General features: G+C 40.0%; 1 protein-coding gene across 3 annotated transcripts in view; it reads right to left on the reverse strand.

Moving 5' to 3' along the window:
• Nucleotides 1-1,883: 1,883 nt before the first annotated feature.
• Nucleotides 1,884-20,044, reverse strand: part of RIBC2 (RIB43A domain with coiled-coils 2) — a 33,011-nt gene continuing 14,850 nt past the window's right edge. The window contains exons 5-8 of one of the 3 annotated variants that reach the window (XM_027824214.3): nt 10,694-10,921; nt 8,319-8,485; nt 6,603-6,722; nt 1,884-6,153 (exon numbers count right to left, since the gene is read on the reverse strand). In XM_027824214.3, coding sequence (XP_027680015.1) covers nt 6,641-6,722; nt 8,319-8,485; nt 10,694-10,921 — 477 coding nt within the window. In that variant the 3' untranslated portion in view covers nt 1,884-6,153; nt 6,603-6,640. Of the gene's footprint in view, nt 6,154-6,179; nt 6,723-8,314; nt 8,486-10,693; nt 10,922-20,044 lie in introns of those variants that run through there. The other 2 variants (XM_027824213.3, XM_043537694.1) reach the window with 2 other exon arrangements.

Raw genomic sequence — 20,044 nt, forward strand, 5'->3', positions numbered from 1 at the left:
GGTGTTGCTCCCATTTCCACATCACCTCCATAATAAGCACTAACACCATCATGAGATAGTATTGTCTTAATTTGCATGTATATTCTTTTGGGCACATTTATGCTCTTCTTCACCATCTTTACTTGCCTATCTGTATTTATCTATGGATCCACTCTCCTCTTTGGCTCCAAGAATCTTGGCTGACGGGACATTAAACACACTAATGAATGAAATTATAATAAAGTACAAATTTTTGAAGGTGATTTGTAGTGTTTATGAACATTAAAAATGTTTGCAAGGTGGAAAATAATAGAGCACCTCTCCCTGTGGGCCTGTCACCTCAATGGCTGAGCAGTGTTGGCTGCTGGGACCTAGGTCCCTTCCTGTCTCGCTCCCCCACTATACAGAGGAAGCAAATGGAACTGTGCTGAAGGACTGGAGTCAAGATGGCAGCAGAAGGCTTCACCTTGTGAGTATTAACATCCCCCACCGCCCCCACCTCCCCGCCAGACAAAGCCCGCTACTGACCCCACCAGCCCTTCAGTGCGGCTCTGTCTGCTTCCCGTGAGAAAAATTCCTAGGTCCTGAAAAAGCCCAAATTTGGGTGAAAAAAATTGGCAAAACCCAAATACTGGCTTTTTTCAATAAGCCAGGATTTTTGCTGGGAGGGAAATAAGTAAAAACCGATAATGAAGAGTGTTAAGTTTGAGAAATAATCATAGCCCTCAGTTCCACAGAAATCTGAGCTGAATACACTACTTCATCGGAGTAACAGCACAATCATCATAAATATAGAGAAGGTTTAGGAACATGCAGAAAAAACAAATTGGTGCTGGGGGGGGAGGGCGGGAAAATGTATAGTTCTTGAAAATTAAAAAAGTAAAATTGCTGGATGGATTTCACAAATCTGAAACAGACAGCAAAGGACATCAATGTACTAAGGAGATGAGGGAGCAAATGGACTCGGCCGAGAGAAATCATTATGAGTTGGGATTTCAGACAGAGGGCCAAATTCTGCTTCCATTAACTTTTCCATGGGTCTAGTTTAAATTGCCTTAGATCCTTGTTTTCTCTCCCTCCATATAAAGCAAGATCCAATGTTAATTTCTCTTCAGAAGAGGAAAAGAAAGATTATTATAATATACATTATCTATCTAGTATTCAAAAATTACCCTAGACTGAACCCTCCACATAGGCCAGAGGTGGGCAACCTACTGCCCGCAGACCACATCTGGCCCATGGGACCGTCCTGCCTGGCCCTTGAACTCCTGGCCGGGGAGGCTAGTCCCCAGCCCCTCCCCTGCAGCCACGCCAGCAGAGTGGCTGGCTCTGCCAGGTGAGGGGGCTGTGAGCTCCTGCTGCTCTGAGCTGCATGGTAAGGAGGCAGGGAGCGGGGGCGTTGGATAAGGGACAGGAGGTCCCAGGGTGCAATCAGGGGACAGGGAACTTGGGGCGGTTGGATATGGGGTGGAGTTTCGGGAGGCCTGGCAGGGGTGTGGATAGGGGTCTGGGGGGGGCAGTCAGGGGACAGGGAGCCGGGGGGGGGGGCGGTAAGGATAGGGGGTAGGGGCCAGGCTGTTTGGGGAGGCACAGACTTCCCTACCCGGCCCTCCATAGAGTTTCCCACCCCGATGTGGCCCTTGGGCCAAAAAGTTTGCCTAACCCTGACGTAGGCAGACCCAGACCCTTTGTACTATACTTTTGCATATAGAAGCGTCCATGCGCTCTTGGAAAGAAAGGAAGAAACTATACTGCACAGAAGGCACTCCCTAACAGGGATCTGGTTCCCTAGCATGGACTGGCCTGTTGAGACAATCTGATCCTAAGTTTAGAGACCATTAAAAATGGTGAAGAATAGTGACTAATAAAATAGTTAATTATTAATAATAGTGTAAACCAGGGTTCTAATGATGAATTTATCTAATTATTAAAGAGACCTCAAATAATACACTATCAAGTCCGTGAGAACCAATCCTTGCAGCCTGGTGACTGTTAGCTTGCACTATATGATTCTAATTTTGCTGATAGCTAGACATATTTTATACAGGAAGTTGTTTACAGTTCCATTTTCATTATTTCCTCTTCTTCACAGACCTCTTATTTTTAGTATGTTTTCTGACATTCCAATAAATTTCCAACTGCATGATAAAACCATCATTTACTGATTATATTTTGCTAATGTAAACATCTGGTACATGTTGTGATTAGTCCAGTACATTGCTAAAAATATTTATCCTTCATTTTTGAGCTAATAATTTCTAGCAAACACACTTCTTCGTAAATTTATTTATGATGACCTTCAGTTAGATACATGCAAAGTCTATGTATGATTTTTTTTTTTTTTTTTAAATTACATCACTAAATTATTTAACTCAAGCCATCTAAAAATTACCATATAAAGCTGTGATCTGAAGTTCTTGCTTTGTAACCATACATCTTAAGTGGCACAATAGAATCTATACAATAAAAATTACTTGTAACACAATCAAAGCTTTGAAGGCCACCCCTCCCCCTAGGCTTCAGAGCTCAAGCTCCTGTCTGAATTGCAAATTCAAAGTACTGTCTATATAGTTATTTTTAGAGCACTTAGCCCAAGCTCGTTGACCCGGGTTGAAAGTCTCGCTCCAAAATGCTGTATAGGCTTACCCTTACTGACATGACCAGTCCCACTGAAGACAAAGCCATGCAGTCTCCCAGGCTACTTCTCAGAATCAGAATGTTCATTTTTCTGTTATAGCTTAAAAGGAAATTAGGCCCTGAGATTCTGAACATTGAGATGTACACCCATTTATAGTATCTGAGATCAGGCTAAAGCCCTAGGTTTGAAAACACTTTTAGACCAATAAAAGTCCTTGTAGACACTCTGTTGCAAGAGTTTTTCCCCATGTGATTTTCTTCGGTGGCCATTTATATTTGTGAGAGAACCAGATGCAGCCCTGAGATGATCATTTTGTAGCTGTCTGCTACAAACTGATGAAGTGTCTAAGTATTCTGAGACTATCTGTGTGAGTCAACTGAACTACATGTGTAAGTGCTCAGTGTGTGTAAGGGTTGTATAATCCAGACCTTAATTATTGAACTGGAGGTATTTAAGGTTGATTATAATTTACATCCACTTTAAGATCCCTTATACAGGCAGAGCAGTGTAAAGGAGCTTTAGTGTACACTAGAATCAGGCTTTTTATCTCTGAGATGCTAATGGCCTGCTACAATTGCTGAAAAATGGAAAATACACCCAACTTCAAAATCCATTTAGTTCTGCTTTTTCCTTATTTTTTCATTCCACGCAATTATCACGTGCTACTTTCTCAGATAAAAATGGAAAAAAAGAAAACATAACAGAAGCCAGAATACTGACTAGCTGAAAGGAAAAGAGATGTGTGTCACATAGCTTTTTGTCAAAGAAGTTGCTAACATTATATTTTTATATTAACTATGTTCCTCCAGCTCTTTGATTGTTTGATATGTTAAGTTTCCAGAGGAGTTCCTGGATGTGCTGTCTAATGATTGCTCTGCTGCCATATCTCCAATAAAACCAACCAATTCCTGTGCTCTAATAGTGAAGGCTGTCTCACTGTGGCAGACTAGCATTAAAAGTAGGGCTGTTGATTAATTGCCGATAACTCACGTGATTAACTAAAAAAAATTAATTGCGATTAATTGGAGTTTTAATCGCACTATACAATAGAATACCAATTGATACTTATTTTTGGATATTTTTCTATTTTTTCAAATATATTAATTTCAATTACAATACAGAATACAAAGTTTACAGTGCTCACTTTATATTTTTATAACAAATATTTGCACTGCAAAAATGATAAATAGTATTTATCAATTCACCTAATACAAGTACAGTAGTGCAATCTCTTGGTCATGAAAGTTGAATTTACAAATGTAGAATTATGTACAAAATAACTTGCATTCAAAAATTAAACAATGTAAAACTTTAGACCCTACAAGTCCACTCGGTCCTACTTCTTGTTTAGCCAATCACTAAGACAAACAAGTTTGTTTAAATATGCAAGAGATAATGCTGCCCGCTTCTTGTTTACAATGTCACCTGAAACTGAGAACATGCGTTCGCATGGCATGGTTGTAGTCAGCGTCACAAGACCTTTAGTGTATCTGGCATGTAAATATTCATATGTCCCTTCATGCTTCAATCACTATTCCAGAGGACATGCATCCATGCTGATGATGGGTTCAGCTCGATAATGATCCAAAGCAGTACGGACCACTGTATGTTCATTTTCATCATCAGAGTCAGATACCACCAGCAGAAGGTTGATTTTCTTTTTTGGTGGTTCGGATTCTGTAGTTTCTGCATAGGAGTGTTGCTCTTTTAAGACTTCTGAAAGCATGCTCCACATCTCATCCGTCTCAGATTTTGGAAGGCACTTCAGATTCTTAAACTTTGGTCGAGTGCTGTAGCTATTTTTAAAAATCTCACATTCGTACCCTCTGTTTTGTCAAATCTGCAGTGAAAGTCTTCTTAAAACAAAGAACATGTGCTGGGTCATCATCCGAAACTGCTATAACATGAAATATATGGCAGAATTCAGGTAAAACAGAGCAGGAGACATTCAGTTCTCCTCCAAGGAGTTTAGTCACAAATTTAATTAATGCATTTTTTTAATACGTGTAATCAGCATGGAAGCATGTCCTTTAGACTGGTGGCTGAAGCATGAAGGGGCATTCAAAAGTTTAGCATAGCTGGCACATAAATATCTTGCAATGCTGGCTACAAAATTGGCATACAAACATCTGTTCTCTTTCAGGTGATATTGTAAACAAGAAGTGGGCAGCATTATCTCTTGCATATTTAAACAAACTTGTTTGTCTTAGTGATTGGCTAAACAAGAAGTAGGACCGAGTGGACTTGTAGGCTCTAAAGTTTTACACTGTTTTATTTTTGAATGCAAGTTTTTTTTGTACATAATTCTACATTTGTAAATTCAACTTTCATGACCAAAAGATTGCACTACTGTACTTTTGTTAGGTGAATTGAAAAATACTATCTTGTTTTTTACAGTGCAAATATTATCAAAAATAAATATAAAGAAAGCACTGTACACTTTGTATTGTGTTGTAATTTAAATCAATACATTTGAAAATGTAGACAACATCCAAAAATATTTAAATAAATGGCATTCTATTATTGTTTAACAGAGTGATTAATCGTGATTAATTTTTTTAATCGCTTGGCAGCCCTATAAAATGTAAATTAAAAGCATATGACATACTCTCATTGACGCATGTGAAATATATGCGTGAAAATCATGTTAGTGAGGAGAACCACACCACTTTATCTCCACATAGGGACTGTGTGCTGAGCAGCTGCACAAGAGTTCCTGCACTCCCCCTGCAGTTTGGGAGGAAAGCTTTCTGTGCTAGCCCTGCATATGCCCAGTATGGAAGATTAGGCTGGAAGAGGAGCTGCAGATCTGCATTTACAGAAACCAGTGGTCCCAATATCCTGGCAATGGGGACACAGAGGTTGCAGCAACTCGCACCCTGGCCCTGTGTTGGGAGGAAATCATATTAGTCATAAGTATTTTTAAATATGATTTTTTTCCAGTAAATTGGGTTCTAAAATAGTTTATAACATGGTTAACTAGTTTATGCTAGCCAAAGAAGCCAGTGTGGAACCTATTAGTGCTTTCTGGGAAGAGTAACGTTCGAAAATAATTTCAGCTAACATATTTCCCTTCTATTCTAGATAAGGGTGGCCATCTATACCCAGTACATTTTTTGGTGGGGTATGGAGAACAAGCTTGCAGTGCTGCTCCCCTTGCAACATCTGTTTGGCAGCTCATCAGGTGATTTCAATTTCCATTTCTATCAAATCTTTCACCTTTCAACAAGCACTGAAAACACTTAAAAAACCCCAACACAGTGACCTTAGTATTTTATTGTTGGAAAAACTAACAATGGATATAGTGACTGCACATAACTTTAATTGGGAGTACTAATAAAATTAATTCAATTCTATTTATTTATTTATATATAAATAAATTATGGATGTGCAGAAACATTTCATTTTTCTTTGGTCTCAACAATAGCAATTACTCCTCCCATACTCCCTCTTGCATTGTAAAATAGAGTATGGTCTCTGAAAAGCATGTATGAAGATATCTGACAGTCATGCTGTAATCTCAATATTTCTGTAGCCTGTAAAAGGAAGGTTTCAGTCAAAATATGAACTTCAATGCATAAAAATGAGTAGTGAAAATCTGAAATACAAATTAAAAAAAATATATATATCACAATGGGCTAAATTCCATTAGGATGGAATCACCCCAGGAATTGATTTGGTCCAACAACGTCTCTAAATTAGCACTCAAATAATCATTTCAGTGTTATTTGCGGTTATTTTCCTTTTCCTCCTGAGAACAGTTAGTTATAAAAATATCCCCCAAACCAAAAACATGAATTAGCAGCAATCTCTATTTCTCATTAATTACAAGGAATAACAATCATCAGGCTTATGACTTACAAGTATGTGCCATCAGGAAGATATGGGTTTGTTTTAATGCAGAAATATCTTAACTGGAAACTTGGGGAAAAACATAGTAAAGCAGTGAAAGTTAATCAAACTTTAATATTTCTACAAACCTTACATAAATTTATATTTCAGAGAGTGGATGTGTCTCATATGTCACCGGCTAGTTGTATTAAACTGTGTGAAATATTGGCCTGTTGGAAAATTTGAATACACTTCCTCCTGAAGATAAATTTTTCTAGAAATAAATCAAATAGAATCAATTAGTAAATGTTTTAAATTTCTGAATATTTTTAAAATAAAAGTGAAACACAATCCTGTACAAATATTACACTATATAACTACATATTTTAGTTATATAATCAAAATAAATATAGCTCAATTTTCTCATGACAATTCTTTTCCCCCCTAAAATCATGTTCCCAAAATGTCACTATGCCAGTGTTGGGAAAACAGTATTAATGTAGCCTGAGAATTCTTTCATATTGTTTTAAGACCAGGAAATTGTCAGGTACAGGAATTTCTTGCATAAAATCTAGGCATGCACTGAAAAATCAAAAAGTTAAAGACTGGGATTTTGATACTGGCTTGCAGTGATGGGTTTTTTGTTTTTAAAAAACATGCTCTTTTTAGTTTTTCTTTATCCTCGCAGCAAGTATACATATCTGTCCACTGTTAAGCTAGTTTATGACAATACTTGATGGTTCTTTATGGCTGAACTCTGCCATTGGGCCTTATCCTGAGCTGCTGTTGGCATAGCTCTACTGAACTCAATGGAGTCCCATCCTTTTTGACTCCAAGAGAGTGAGCTGAATCAACTAGACACATATATAGTATTTAAGAAAACTTTCATTGTACTTATTACCTTTTTCTGACTATTACAAAAGAGAAGGTAAAGGGGTGACTTGATTACAGTCTAAGTATCTACATGGGGAACAAATATTTAATAATGGGCTCTCCAATCTAGCAGAGAAAGGTTTAACATTATCCAGTGCATAGGCGCCGACTTCTAGTTTTCCCTGGGAATGCTCCACCCCGAGGCCCCGCCTCCACTCAGCCTCCTCTTCCAATGCCTTACCTTCACTTCGTCTCTTCCTGCCCCTGCTCGACCCCCCCCTTGCCGATCAAGTGTTTGGGAGTGCCCTGATTAGCTCAGCGGGGGTGCCATCAAACAGCTGTGGCTGGTGGATGCTGAACACCCACTATTTTTTTACCCACAGGGTTGGCACCTATGATCTAGTGGCTGGAATCGAAACTACACAAATTCAGACTGGAAATAAGGTGTAAATTTTTTTACAGTGACAGTAATTAACCATTGGAACAATTTACCAAGGATTATGGAGGATTCTCCATCACTGACCATTTTAAAATCAAGATTGGATGTTTTTCTAAAACATATGCTCTAGGAATTATTTTGGGGAAGTTCTATGGCTTGTGTTATACAGGAGGTCAGGCCAGATGATCATAATGGTCCCTTTTGGCCTTGGAATCTATGAATATTTTCCCCACTTTTTTATCTTTTATTCTGCTTTGTACAATGAACATAATGTGACACTTACTGACAAGTTCTGCTGAGGTCATAGTGTATTTGAGCCATTATTCCAAATGTGTAACTTAGGAACAGTAACAGGATAGTCTCTTGAGAAGAGTTTTCTTTTTTCCTCATACTACAAAATTTAGACACTTGCTCTAAACTTGCGATTTTTTAAAATGCAATCAATGTCAAAACATCTTATGACAAGTACAGCAGGCTCACTAAGCAATTTTATAATGCCAAGCTGTTGTCAATGGGAAAGACTTTATCTGATATAGATTAATCCCTCTAGGCACTTACTTTGATTTCTGCTCCTGGGAGAGTTGTGCATTAGCATTATCCAGAGTTCTGCGAAGTTCTCGATTTAGTCGCTGTTGATGCCGCTCAAAAAGAAGTTGTGCTCTGGCGGCCTGTATACGTTGCCTGTCCCACTCTGCATTTCTTTGCCGTTCTTCCTCCTGCAGCCTCTGGAGGAAGAAAAGAAATGTCTGCTTTCTCTTCACAATCACAGATAAAACAATATTTAAATAGTCTTATTAGCAAGTTCACTCGTGATGAGCTCATTTGTCTTTTATGGGCTTGATTCACCCCTGCTATGACAGAAGGATTCACATTGCACCCTCCTCCACCAGCAGTAGCTGTTGTGTCCTGTGGGAAATTCAGCCCACATGGGGAAGGCAGGCAGTGGTTTCATTACGCCCTCCCCCAGAGGGTTATGCTCAGGGGAAGACAGCTTTTAATGCAGTCAAAGCTCTCTGTAGGAGACCCACTAAAGGATGGTATCTGAGAAGATTCACGAAACTGGTGCAAATCTGGTCAGACTGGCTATGTTCTCTTCATGGCCAGTGCTGTCTACATTTGAGGTTGTGCTGGCAGCTCAGTGTCTCCTTGTAGAAAGGGGGTTGTAGTACTGTGCACTTCCTTCTCCAGGTGGATTTCAGAGTAAATCAAGCCCATTATCTGTTGTCTTGGCATAATTTTTGACTCAAACTTCCTTCTCCTCCAATACACCCTATATTTACAAATGGTCTATCACTACCTCCGATCATATTCCCCTTGTGCATCACAGCTTTGATACCACCTTTTAGACATATTCAGACGAGGCAGCTCTACACTGTGTACATCTGTCAATCAAAATTAAACTGCTTTTGGTGTCTCTGTGAAAAGACATAACAGTTGTTCAGGACTGGTGAAACTGTTAAAAAAATAAGTTAAAGATGGACAACTTCTTGTCATATTAACTAGCTCCTTTATGATGAACATTACCACGCTGGTATGAAACACAGCCCCTAGAATTTAAGAGAATTTATCTATTGACAGATTTGTCTCTAAAAAAAATTGCACACAGAACACTATATTAAAAGAACATTATTAAGGTTGCAATGTCAAAAGTTAGGATATGCCAGAATTAAGATTGCTTTTGAACCTTAACTTGCCCCCTTATTTGAATTAGTATAGTATGTGATTATGTAATTAAAGACCTTTCTTTTCCCCCTGCAGAACCCCTCTTTCATTCAGTACACAAAATGGATAGCGATCACTTAGTGAGGAGCGATTTCAGTATTTTCTCCTCTTTGTTCACTGTATGGTCACATGTCCCATTTACAGCACGCTATTTAAACCCTTCTCGGAAAAGAGAATTATTCATTTTCTCATGGGCTTTTCTCTGGCATTCTGGCTTTCCTCCCTACCCTGCCCATATTCCCCCAGACTCCTTGTCCAAAATTCCTAGTTTCTCTCCATCCCCCCAGCTTCTCATCAGATGCAGTGTTCCCCTCCCCTCTCCTGGCTATCAGTCCCAGTCTCAACTGTCTTGCCCAGTCTGTCCCAGTCTTCCACTCCCAGTCCCGCCTCCAGTCACAAGTTTACTTTCTCCCACACTCCAGTCCCAATCTCAGCAGGTTCCTTGTTCCCATGCTAATTTCTCTCCCCTTCAGTCTGGTTCTTGTCCTTCTGCATTCTAATTAGACAGCTTCCTACTCCATGCTCCCTTGGTGCCAGCAGGACAGTTATTGAAAGCACAGGAGAGACAGACTCCTTGAATTCAATCTAGTGCATGGCCCTACCCTAGCCCAGAACATCTGGGAACAGCAATTCCAAGGAGAGGCCAGCCCCTATAGCCCTGGGCTGAAACCTAATCAGGCACAATGTGGGACTGGTGCACAGGGAGTCTGATCAGCACTAGGAGTTGAGGGATGAAGCATGTTCAGTGAGAATGGAATCTTCACAGATTTTAGCTGTGAAACTAACAATTCTACTGAGCATGTGCAAACTGAGATTTTTCAAAGGCTTATAACTTGGCCAAATTTGGGTGGATTTTCACAGGAACAGCAAAAGGAACATCCCTGACACAAAGAATACCCCTGCCAAATTTCAAGTCCCCAATACAAAGCATGGGGGCATGAGAGCTTCTCAAAGAAAATGTTGCCAGAATTTAACGTCGTATTTTTCGCTAGCCTCGTTCTTGGAAATGTCTGGACCATTTTGGATTAACTTTTTCAAACAAATTCATCCTGAAGAAGAGGTGTTGAAGTTTGGCTGTTATAAAGCTATAAGCTACTGAAAACGGAATCTTATAATGGGAAGTGTCAAGCCACCTTAATAATTGGCGGTGCTACCAGCCCTGCCTATGCTACTACTCCAACTAATACAGATAAGCAAATGGGTTTGAATACCAGTTTCTCCAGAACTTGTTGTTGTTGAGTGTAACGTATTGCCTTCAACTGATCCTGGTTCATTCCTTTCCATCGATCAGTAATCACACGATGTCGCCCAAACGAACTGGCTGCTTGTTCTGGGTTTTCAGAAAGCAAGTCTCCTCGAAGGAGGCTGGAAATTTCAGCCACATTATCTTCTTCTTCCTGACGCTTTTCGAGCATTTTTCTTTCTGCAAATTCTACAGCCTTTAAAAAAAAGTGGGTATGGAAGGAGAAAGCTGAGACCATTTTCTTTAAAAAGAAAATACCGATTTCATACTGCAAGAAAGTTAGTGAATCAATCATCCTGTCACTGAATTTTCTTTCCAAACTGCATGTGATTGTCAATAGCATTGTATAAATGCACTATGTTCATGTGGATTAAGAATGCTGAAAATCTGAAGGGATGTCCCCTTATTGCTTTCATAGGTTGGACCAAAAGCAGTTTGGAGAACTAGCTGTATGTTGTAAAACAAAGCCAGAATTATGTCCAAATTAATTCTACGTTTATTCACAAACAGAACAAGCAGTCAAGAATACTCACATGGACTTGTTAGTCAGATGTCAGACATCACATGGAGGAAAACAGACTAAAATTCACAATTCTCAGTTACTAGTTCAAACATCCTAAATACATATTCCAAACAAAAATTATGTGGGTTTCATGATTAAGCACTCAAAAATGAGGAAATGCCAACATGAAGTTTGCTATGCTCCCCTGTGTGAATGCATTACAATACAGTCTTCAAGTACATGATCACATGCTAATACTACAACTATATTCAGATTATATATATGTCCTATGCAAATCACTCAACTCTGGCTACTATCACTCTTTGCTTCTCAAACTCCTTAGCCACATGGTGACTACAAACATGCTACTCTCAAAATTTGTTTCCTCACTCCCATATCAGCCCACATAAACTTCAGACATTAAATAAGACAATTTTAAAGGAGTTGCTCTTAATTGGGGAAGAAAGTAGGATGTTTTTTTATGGGAGGGAGATAGCAGGAAGCTAAAGTTAAATTGAGTGACACAGTGGACAGTGTCAGAAGCTGAGTCAGACTTCTTTGTTCTAGACAGTTCTCTCAGAGAACTAAGGCAAAAGGAAGAAGGGCAATATAGTAACTTGAGAGAGCTTCCTGTTAATTCAATAATTCCCACATCCTGGGCTAATAAACTCTCAGACTAAACAGAAACAGTTTAGCGATAGGCCTTGAAGTATATATAGTAACATTATTATCTCAAACAGCAAACAACCTCAAATGATCACTTACATTAAAGCCTGTATAGCTCAGTGCAGAAGAAATATTTGAAAAGGAAAGCACCAAATGTGAAATAACAGGCGAATGTGCTCATTCTGTTTTTTAAAATATATAGCTTTTACTTACTTGATTAATTTTTCTTTCCCAGAATATTAAAAACAAATAGCTTAAGTGCACTGTGCAAAGTATACAATACAAAATATCACACAGAATATTTGTAAATGAAGTAATAAAAAAAAATCTGAATCACTCTTATTTTAGAATTATAAAACTATTTAACAAGTTATAGTTTTAACTTAGATCCTGTAAAAACATATTTTTAATCTAAAAATGTAAACTCCTTTGTTATGGGGTGTTTATCCTACACAGGTTGTAAAAGGATTAATATAGACCTCCTAGACCAATTAACCAGCCTGGGTGCACGTGGAGGGTGAGCCAGGACTAATTGGAAATAAAGCCCAACTGGGATAGAGAAGAGTTTTGGCTCTATATAAAGCTGGGTGAGCACTGCTGGGGGAAAACCAGAAGAGAAAAGATAGGAAGCTCTCTCTCTCTGGGAAGCAGCCTGCAAAGAAGACCGAGATAGAGAAAGACCAGATATGCTTCTCCAGGGATGAGCTGAAAGCCTGAGTAAGATGGAGACCCTGATGAGTTGGAGCCTGTGGGAAATCCTGAGTAAGGGGAGGAGTGTGCCTTGGATCAGGAGACTGCCTGAACCAGGGAGAAGCAGCAGCAGAGGCACTCCTTCACCAAGGTGATTGCCTGGTGAGTTGGTTATATATATATATATATATTTTGTTGGATTTTGATAAAGCCCACTGTGGCTCTGAAAGGTGAGGGAAACTGAGGCAAAAGTTGCTGTAGTGCCACAGCCAGCCAGGAGGGGACATCATGGTGCAGCAATTTTGCCACATCTGGATAAGACCATGTACTCTATTTTAGCTCAAGAAAGGAATTCCCACTTTTAGAGATAAAATAAATCAAGCAAATCAAATTCAAAACAGCAGCAGAGCTGAACTTTAGACACATCAGCCACCAGCTCCGCCATCTCTACGTGTGGTACTCTTTCAGGAATTAATGGTCAACTCCTAGTCCCACTGAAGTCAATGGCAATGGAAGTTTTGCACAGGTTTCATTGTGACCAGGATTTGGCTGTTTCACTGTGATCAGGATTTGGCCCAAAAATCTACTCCCTTGAAGAATTTTCCCAGAAGTCAGTAGCTTTTTATTCCAGGAATAAAGGATTATAAATTTCCAAGAATAGAAAAACAATTTTCAACCTAATGACCTTTATGAACAATTATCTAAAATATGATTTGTGTACCTGATGGCCATCTGTTCTTTTTAGCTAAATGAATAATAGCCTGCCTTTAGTGAGCATTTAGTTCTGGAGTTATCCCAAAATAAATAATTTATAGCAGGGATACTTTGGATGGAGCCTACATATCATCATATCCCTTTAAATATTTGAGCACTCTCCCCTCCCCACTGCAAACCATGTTATTGTTATAGTTTCAGTTTTGCGGGCGAGAACCATAAAGGGAGCACAGCTGACAGCTGTGTGTCCATCAGCTCCCTCTGTGTCTGTATCTAACTCCTTCTCTGCTGGCTCCAGAAACACAACATTGGCAGCAAGGCCCTTCTATCCCAACAAGTGTCCAGGGCTTCCATTGCCTGAATAGAACAAAGAATAAAATTTTGAAAAAGGGGACAAAATTCACCTAGAGGCACAGGGTGACAGCTTGCTGCTTTTTGCTTCTGGGACAGTGTGAACCAGCCAGCTTCAGAGGAGGAATTAGGCAAATAAAGATACAACCCAGGATAAAAGTACTGCAATTACTGTTGGAACTGTTTAGAAAACTTCAGAGCAGTGAAGGGGAAGCAGCTAACTTTGTTGATCAGGTGCAAGCAGGCAGAGAAAAGGCTGAGCCTGCACTGAGAGTCTAGAGCCAGCAGAGGGAGCCCAGTGCAGCCAAAGGAAGAATTCTGCATTTTGCAGTATAAGCACCCAGCCAACAGAGGGTGATCCAGTGAGGACAGTGCACAATTTAAAAAACAAAACAAAACAATTTCCCTGAGGAAGAGACTTCCAGGAGGTGTAAAATTCAAAACAAGAGCAGTGAAATAGCACCTTTTGTGGGCTATGTTATGAATTTGACAACAGCCGTGACTCCTGGGTGGTGTACCTCGATGTTTTGAGTAATTTGTAACCTGCAGCACCATTCCCAGTGGACAAAGTTTCAACCTTGCTGACAATAATGGGTCCAAAGGCATATGGACTGCTGCATAACCTGTTGTCTCCAACTGTTCCCAGAACCGCCACGTACACTGCAATTACAGCAGCAATGCAAAAATATTTTTCTCCTTGCCATCAATGATAGCAGAACAATATCTGTTTCATCAGCGAGATCAGAGAAGTGGAGAGGTGGTAGCACAGTTTATTGTTGCTCTAAGGAAACTGTCAGAGCATTGTCAGTTTGGACAAACATTAAGTGATGCCCTACGTGACCAATTAGTCTTTGGATTATGCAGTGACCAGGTCCAGGAGAAGTACTGACTGTATTAGCACTTACATTCAAGAAGGCTGTTGAAGTAGCAGTTGCCATGGAGACCTTAGGGAAGAATTCTCTGGCATTTAGTGTGAACTGGAAAGTTACCTCCTACATCGGCAAGATAGAGGATCATGGGAACGCAAGGAATTTCCACGTGCCCATGGTGCACAAACTGCTCATGCTGAAAAGGACTGCTGGACACGCCAGGTTATTGGCAGAAAATGTCAGAAGAAAGGACACATTACTGTGAACTGTCACACGGCTCAGCAACAAAGGGTAACTTTACAACCAAGAAGACACCTATGAAGGATGAACCTAAAAGGATGGAAGCTGGGAATTCATAATGTGGAAAAAGGTACGAGCTCTAATGACACTGATCAAGAACCAGAACACCACATGTTATCGCCAGCTGGAGTCAGACATTACATCTGGATCACACCCTCAATTGTAGAAGTTCTGACAAGAATGTAGCTTAATACTGGAGCTGCCATCTCACTGACTTCTGCATCTGCCTTTCACTAGACACTGTCACAAGTTCCTCTAGAAAAAACCTCTAAGGTTTTGAAGACCTATGTTGGCAAAAAGTTAGTCCCCAAAGGGGTACTTCAGGTGAAAGTTCAGCTAGATGGACAGTCAGTCATTTTACCCTTGTATGTGATTGAAAGAAAGTATCCACTGTTATTTGGCAGACCTTGGCTTGAGAAGTTCAAGGTGAACTGGACAGAAATGAAAGCAATCACGAAAGCACCCCAAAATTGTCAAGAAATACAAGTTATTATTCAAACAAAATAAGAAGTGCTTAGTACCAGACCTTTTTGTGCTGAAGGTGCTGCCTTGGTGTAAAAAGCATTATGAATTTGTTGAACTCTAACTGCTCCCAACAAAGGGCTAAAAGGAATGCATCGGAGATGTTACTGAAGACCTTGTGACAGTCTCACAAAGGACCTAGAGTGACTTGGATAGATTGATAGACCAGCATTCAGAATTACTGTCTCCATCTCTGTCACAAATGCAGGTGGGGGAAATCACAAGCCTTGCTTGGAGTCAGTGGCTTTGATAACAGTTCTCTAGAGAGCTACTGGTTCCCTCTCAACACCACCTGGCTTGGCTTCTGCCGAGGATATGCATCATCCAATAAGTCAAAGCTCAGTACTCCTGACTTCAAGCATCAAGGCTCACGTTAAGCCTTCTGGGCCAGCCTTAGGCAAATGTTACAGGAGTCTCCCTGGAGTGCCTTGAGCAGGACTTAGGCCTTGTCTACATACCAACTTGCACCAGTTTAGTTAAACCAACGCAAACCCTGTGTGGACATTTTATTTTGGTCTGAGTGATTCATTTTGGTTTAGCTAAAACGTGTTTGTACTAAACACACTGAACCAAAATAAATATGGCTCAACCAAAATTAGTAGTAGTCCACATAGCATTTTGCACCTTTTTAACTAAATCAGTTTAAAAGAACACCATTAGATAAACTGGTGTAACTCTGCATCTTGACAAGCCCATAGAAGCATTCTCCACTCTTTCTTAGATCCCAGGGTGACATATGGTCCTTAACTTCACAGTTAACTGCAAAGAAGACCATGCAATGGATTGGTTGTCCATCACTGACCTAGACTTGCTGGAAGAACATGATTAGAAGCCATTGAGTGGTTTCCTTCTTCCTTAGGTGCTCAAGAGACTCATGTTCTGCAAACAGAACATAGCACAAAACAAGAAAGAGAAAACAGTGAGACTGAGCTGAAGAGATGGTATATCAGGGTACCAAAGTGAATTGCTGGAGCACAGCAGAGGTGCTGAAGAAAGCATTGAAGAATGTATAAAAACTAACACCAAAAGTGCCAAGGCATGTTCCAGAAACATGCAAAACACAAGTACTGAAGTGCCACAAAACAGAGGTTCTGGAACACTAAAACAGACCCCAAGAGCAGACTTGAAAGTGTTGCAGACAGAGGCAACAAAGTGCCAAGGCAGGTGATGAAGTAGAGCCAAAGTGCTGCCGCTGAGCACTGACCAAAGAGCCCGAGGCAAATGATCTCACAAAACTAAGGTAAAAGACATTTGGACCTGCCTGAGATACCTGATGCACAAGGAGCATGCCTCTGAGAATGGTAGGAGCTGAAACTGGAGAGATGCAGCTCCTGCATGGAGTTTCTTTGCTGACTGAAATCAAGAAGGAACCAGCTGGAAAGTACCAAGGATAATTAAGTTCAGCAGTGCTCTACCCCACTACTGCTGCCTGAGGGACCAAAACTCTTCAAGAGTTTGGGAAGTTCCAAGTGCCTCATGATAGCAAGCTAAGATCTAGGAGTGAGAATCTTGGCAGAGGAGATATCTATATTTATACAGACTATTCTTTGTTTATCTTTTATTAGCTACCTAACCTGGAGTAGAGCCATTATCAGATTATACAGCAATGTAGGGGAGACAAAACTTCTTAATTAAGGGCAAAGAATAATGGGACAAAGACAATTATTAATTGGTTACAGAGCTTTGCCTGTACGATTAATTAATAATGGTCATTTTATTATTCAGACCCAGTTTGGGGTCTTTGTAAAGTAAGACCATAAACTAATCATCATCAATTCCCTTTCGGGGGAAAAAGATGGCAGGAGAGAAATAGAGAAAAGAGGACCAAAGGAAAGCCAGACAGCTACATAAGAGGCTAAGAAAGGAATGATAGGATAGAGAACGAAGAGATGAGTTGAGAAAATGGGAGGGCTCTAGGGTTTTGGAAGGGCACCACAAAAAAATATTACCTCAGAGAGAATGTAATTGATTATTCTGATTCTTTCAAAAATGACGACCATATAACCATACACTTATCTTGGTGGTTTGGAGTGCAAATTTTGTTCCATTGCTACCAGGCTCACCAAATCAGAGTACAATTCTTGGGAGATGGGTGTACTTGGAACTTCCCCTGTTGTAGAATTAGATGTTTGGCTACAATCAGAGCTCTACCCAACCAAAAACTTTCAGAGGATTTCAGTTTCCAGGACAGATTGATTAGGCCTAGCATGGCCTGGCCAGCCTGCAATTCACCTTGACTGAGAGAGAGAAATTGGCTCAAATATTTATCTCTGTCCAGAAAAAAAATAGATCAAAAGGCAGTTCCACAGCATGTGGTACAAGTTCGTGCCTGCAGCACCAGCATTTGTCAGATGTGGCTGCTCCAGACCTGAAAAGTCTAGACGGAGTCCAATGCATCCTCCAAAGGATTTTCTGCTAGATCAATCTTAACCATAATTCTAGTCAGAAATGCTGTATATTGGAACAAATCTGATTCCACCGAATGTTGGTAATGGAAATTCACAGCTCATGTTCCCAGTCACTGCTGACTGCCAATTTGCCTGATAGGCAGGAAATATAACTCTTTCAGAACTCTCCAGAAGCTGGGGGTGTCTGATGCTGCAGAGGCATCTGGCCCAAACTGGTGTTGCAGGGCATGGTTAAATTAAAAGTATTGACATTCCTTCTTTGGGTCCAGTTGAAATTTTCCCCTAAGGCGAGGAAAGAGCATGAAGTAATTGCTTTCAGATAGGTGGTTTATGCTCAAAATCCCTTTTTGAATCTAATCAGGCTATAGGATGGATTTGTAGGCAATTAACATTTTGGAGTTACCTGAATCTAAACGTGAAAGGGATGACATTTAAACTTGGAAGCAACCAGATACCCAACTTTCCTAATGGTCAAAATTGTGACCATCTTCTCCATAAGGACACAGCAGAAGTCCAAGTTTAGGAATCATGCTAGTGGTGGGTTTCTTCCTCTGTATACAGCCAGACTGGAGAAGCCTGGGTCTTGTATGGAAAGCTCGGGGAGGGAGCAGGTCAGCCACTGTGTCACTTGGCTCAAGATTAAGGATACATAGTAACGCTAAAGTCTCCTGCATTGACAGGCAGCTGCATTTTTCAAAGGATAATTTGGCTTTTGTTCCCCATACCCCACAACAGAATTTTAAAAATGTTATTAATTCTGAAAAAAACAAAAAAAAAAAACAGAAGGGGGAATATAAACTGGCAAGGAGCTTAGATCAATAGAAGTCTTGGGAGGACATTCATCTTTAAGATTTTTAACTCTACCCCAAAGTGATAGAGGAAGGCTTCCCATCTATGTGAATCCAAAGCTGTGTGTGTGATTAGACTGAAATTAATTTTGACTATTTATTTCATGTTTCTAGGAAAGAAGACTCCCAAGTACCTGATTACTGGCTGCTACCAGAGAAAAGTATTATCTAAAAGTGCACTAAGAGCCTCTGACTTGTGCTTGTTAACGTTGTACCCTGAGATTTTCCCAGACAATTCAATAGTTTATAAATCATCATCATACAAGCATATTTTCATCCCCATGGACCCTATTTTTATACTCTGGATCCCTGGGTGTGCTCTAATTTGTATTGCCAATGGCTCTAAAGTCAAACTAAATAGGAGGAGGGAAAGATCTGTCTAGTACCACGATGGAGATTGAAAGGAGGGGAAAGGTAGTTATTGGTTACAACATGGGAGCTAAAATTGGAGTACAAAAGTCTAATCTAGGAAATGAAAGACCAGATCCAAATTTTTGTAGGATGAAGAACAAATACCTCCAATTTACTCTATCAAAGGCTTTTTCCATGTCCAGTGACAGAATAGCCATCAGCTTCAAGGGGTTAGCACACTGATAGGCAAACCCTTGTCAGTTTGACCCATGTCTCTCTTGTATAAAACCCACCTAATCTGGGTGTGCTATGTACCTCACTACTTTTTCTAATCATCCAGGTAGAATTTTAGAAAATATTTTAATGTCAGAATTGATTAAGAATATTGGTCATCTGTGTCAGCTTTAAGAATGGCTGAGATTAGGGCTTCATCCATTGAAGGGGGCAGAGTACTTCTGCCAAAAGCCTCAGTGTATAGTTCAGCCAGTTTTGGAGCCAGTTGGCTTTGAATTGGGCATAAAATTCATCTGGAAAGTAGTCTATGGTCAGGGCCTTACTTGATTTCATGTTGCCTAGGGTAGCCATAATTTCAGAGGTATGGAATGGGGAATTGAGCCAAACTTTTTGTTCTTCTGCTGCCTGGGGGAATTGCTGATTTTTGGGTGTACTCATCAAGTAACTGATCATCAGGGGTCTTCTTCTAAATACAACCATTGGTAGAATCTGGAGAATTCATTAATAATTGTTTAGATTCGTATCAAACACAGACTTGAGTGAAATGAGTGGGATTTTAGCTTTTAATGAATTCATTCTAAGTCAATATGCTAATAATTTCCCCACCTTTAAATGCTCGATTCCCAGCATGCCTTGTTTTCATTTAAACAACGCAAATTCAGCCTGAGCTGAAATTATTTTATTAATTTCATATCTGAGACTGGTTACATCTCAGAGTTTATCCAAAGAGGGGTAATCCGCATAGCTGAGTTCTGCCTCCTTGAGCTGTTCCATTAGTCATCAACTCAGTCTATCTGGCTCTCTTTCTGTGGAAGGAATAGGATATTATCCTGCCCTTTAAGTCATTTCTTCCCCACAAGCTTT

This window comes from Chelonia mydas, chromosome 1, assembly GCF_015237465.2.
Source record: "Chelonia mydas isolate rCheMyd1 chromosome 1, rCheMyd1.pri.v2, whole genome shotgun sequence".
Classification (NCBI taxonomy): Eukaryota; Metazoa; Chordata; order Testudines; family Cheloniidae; genus Chelonia; species Chelonia mydas.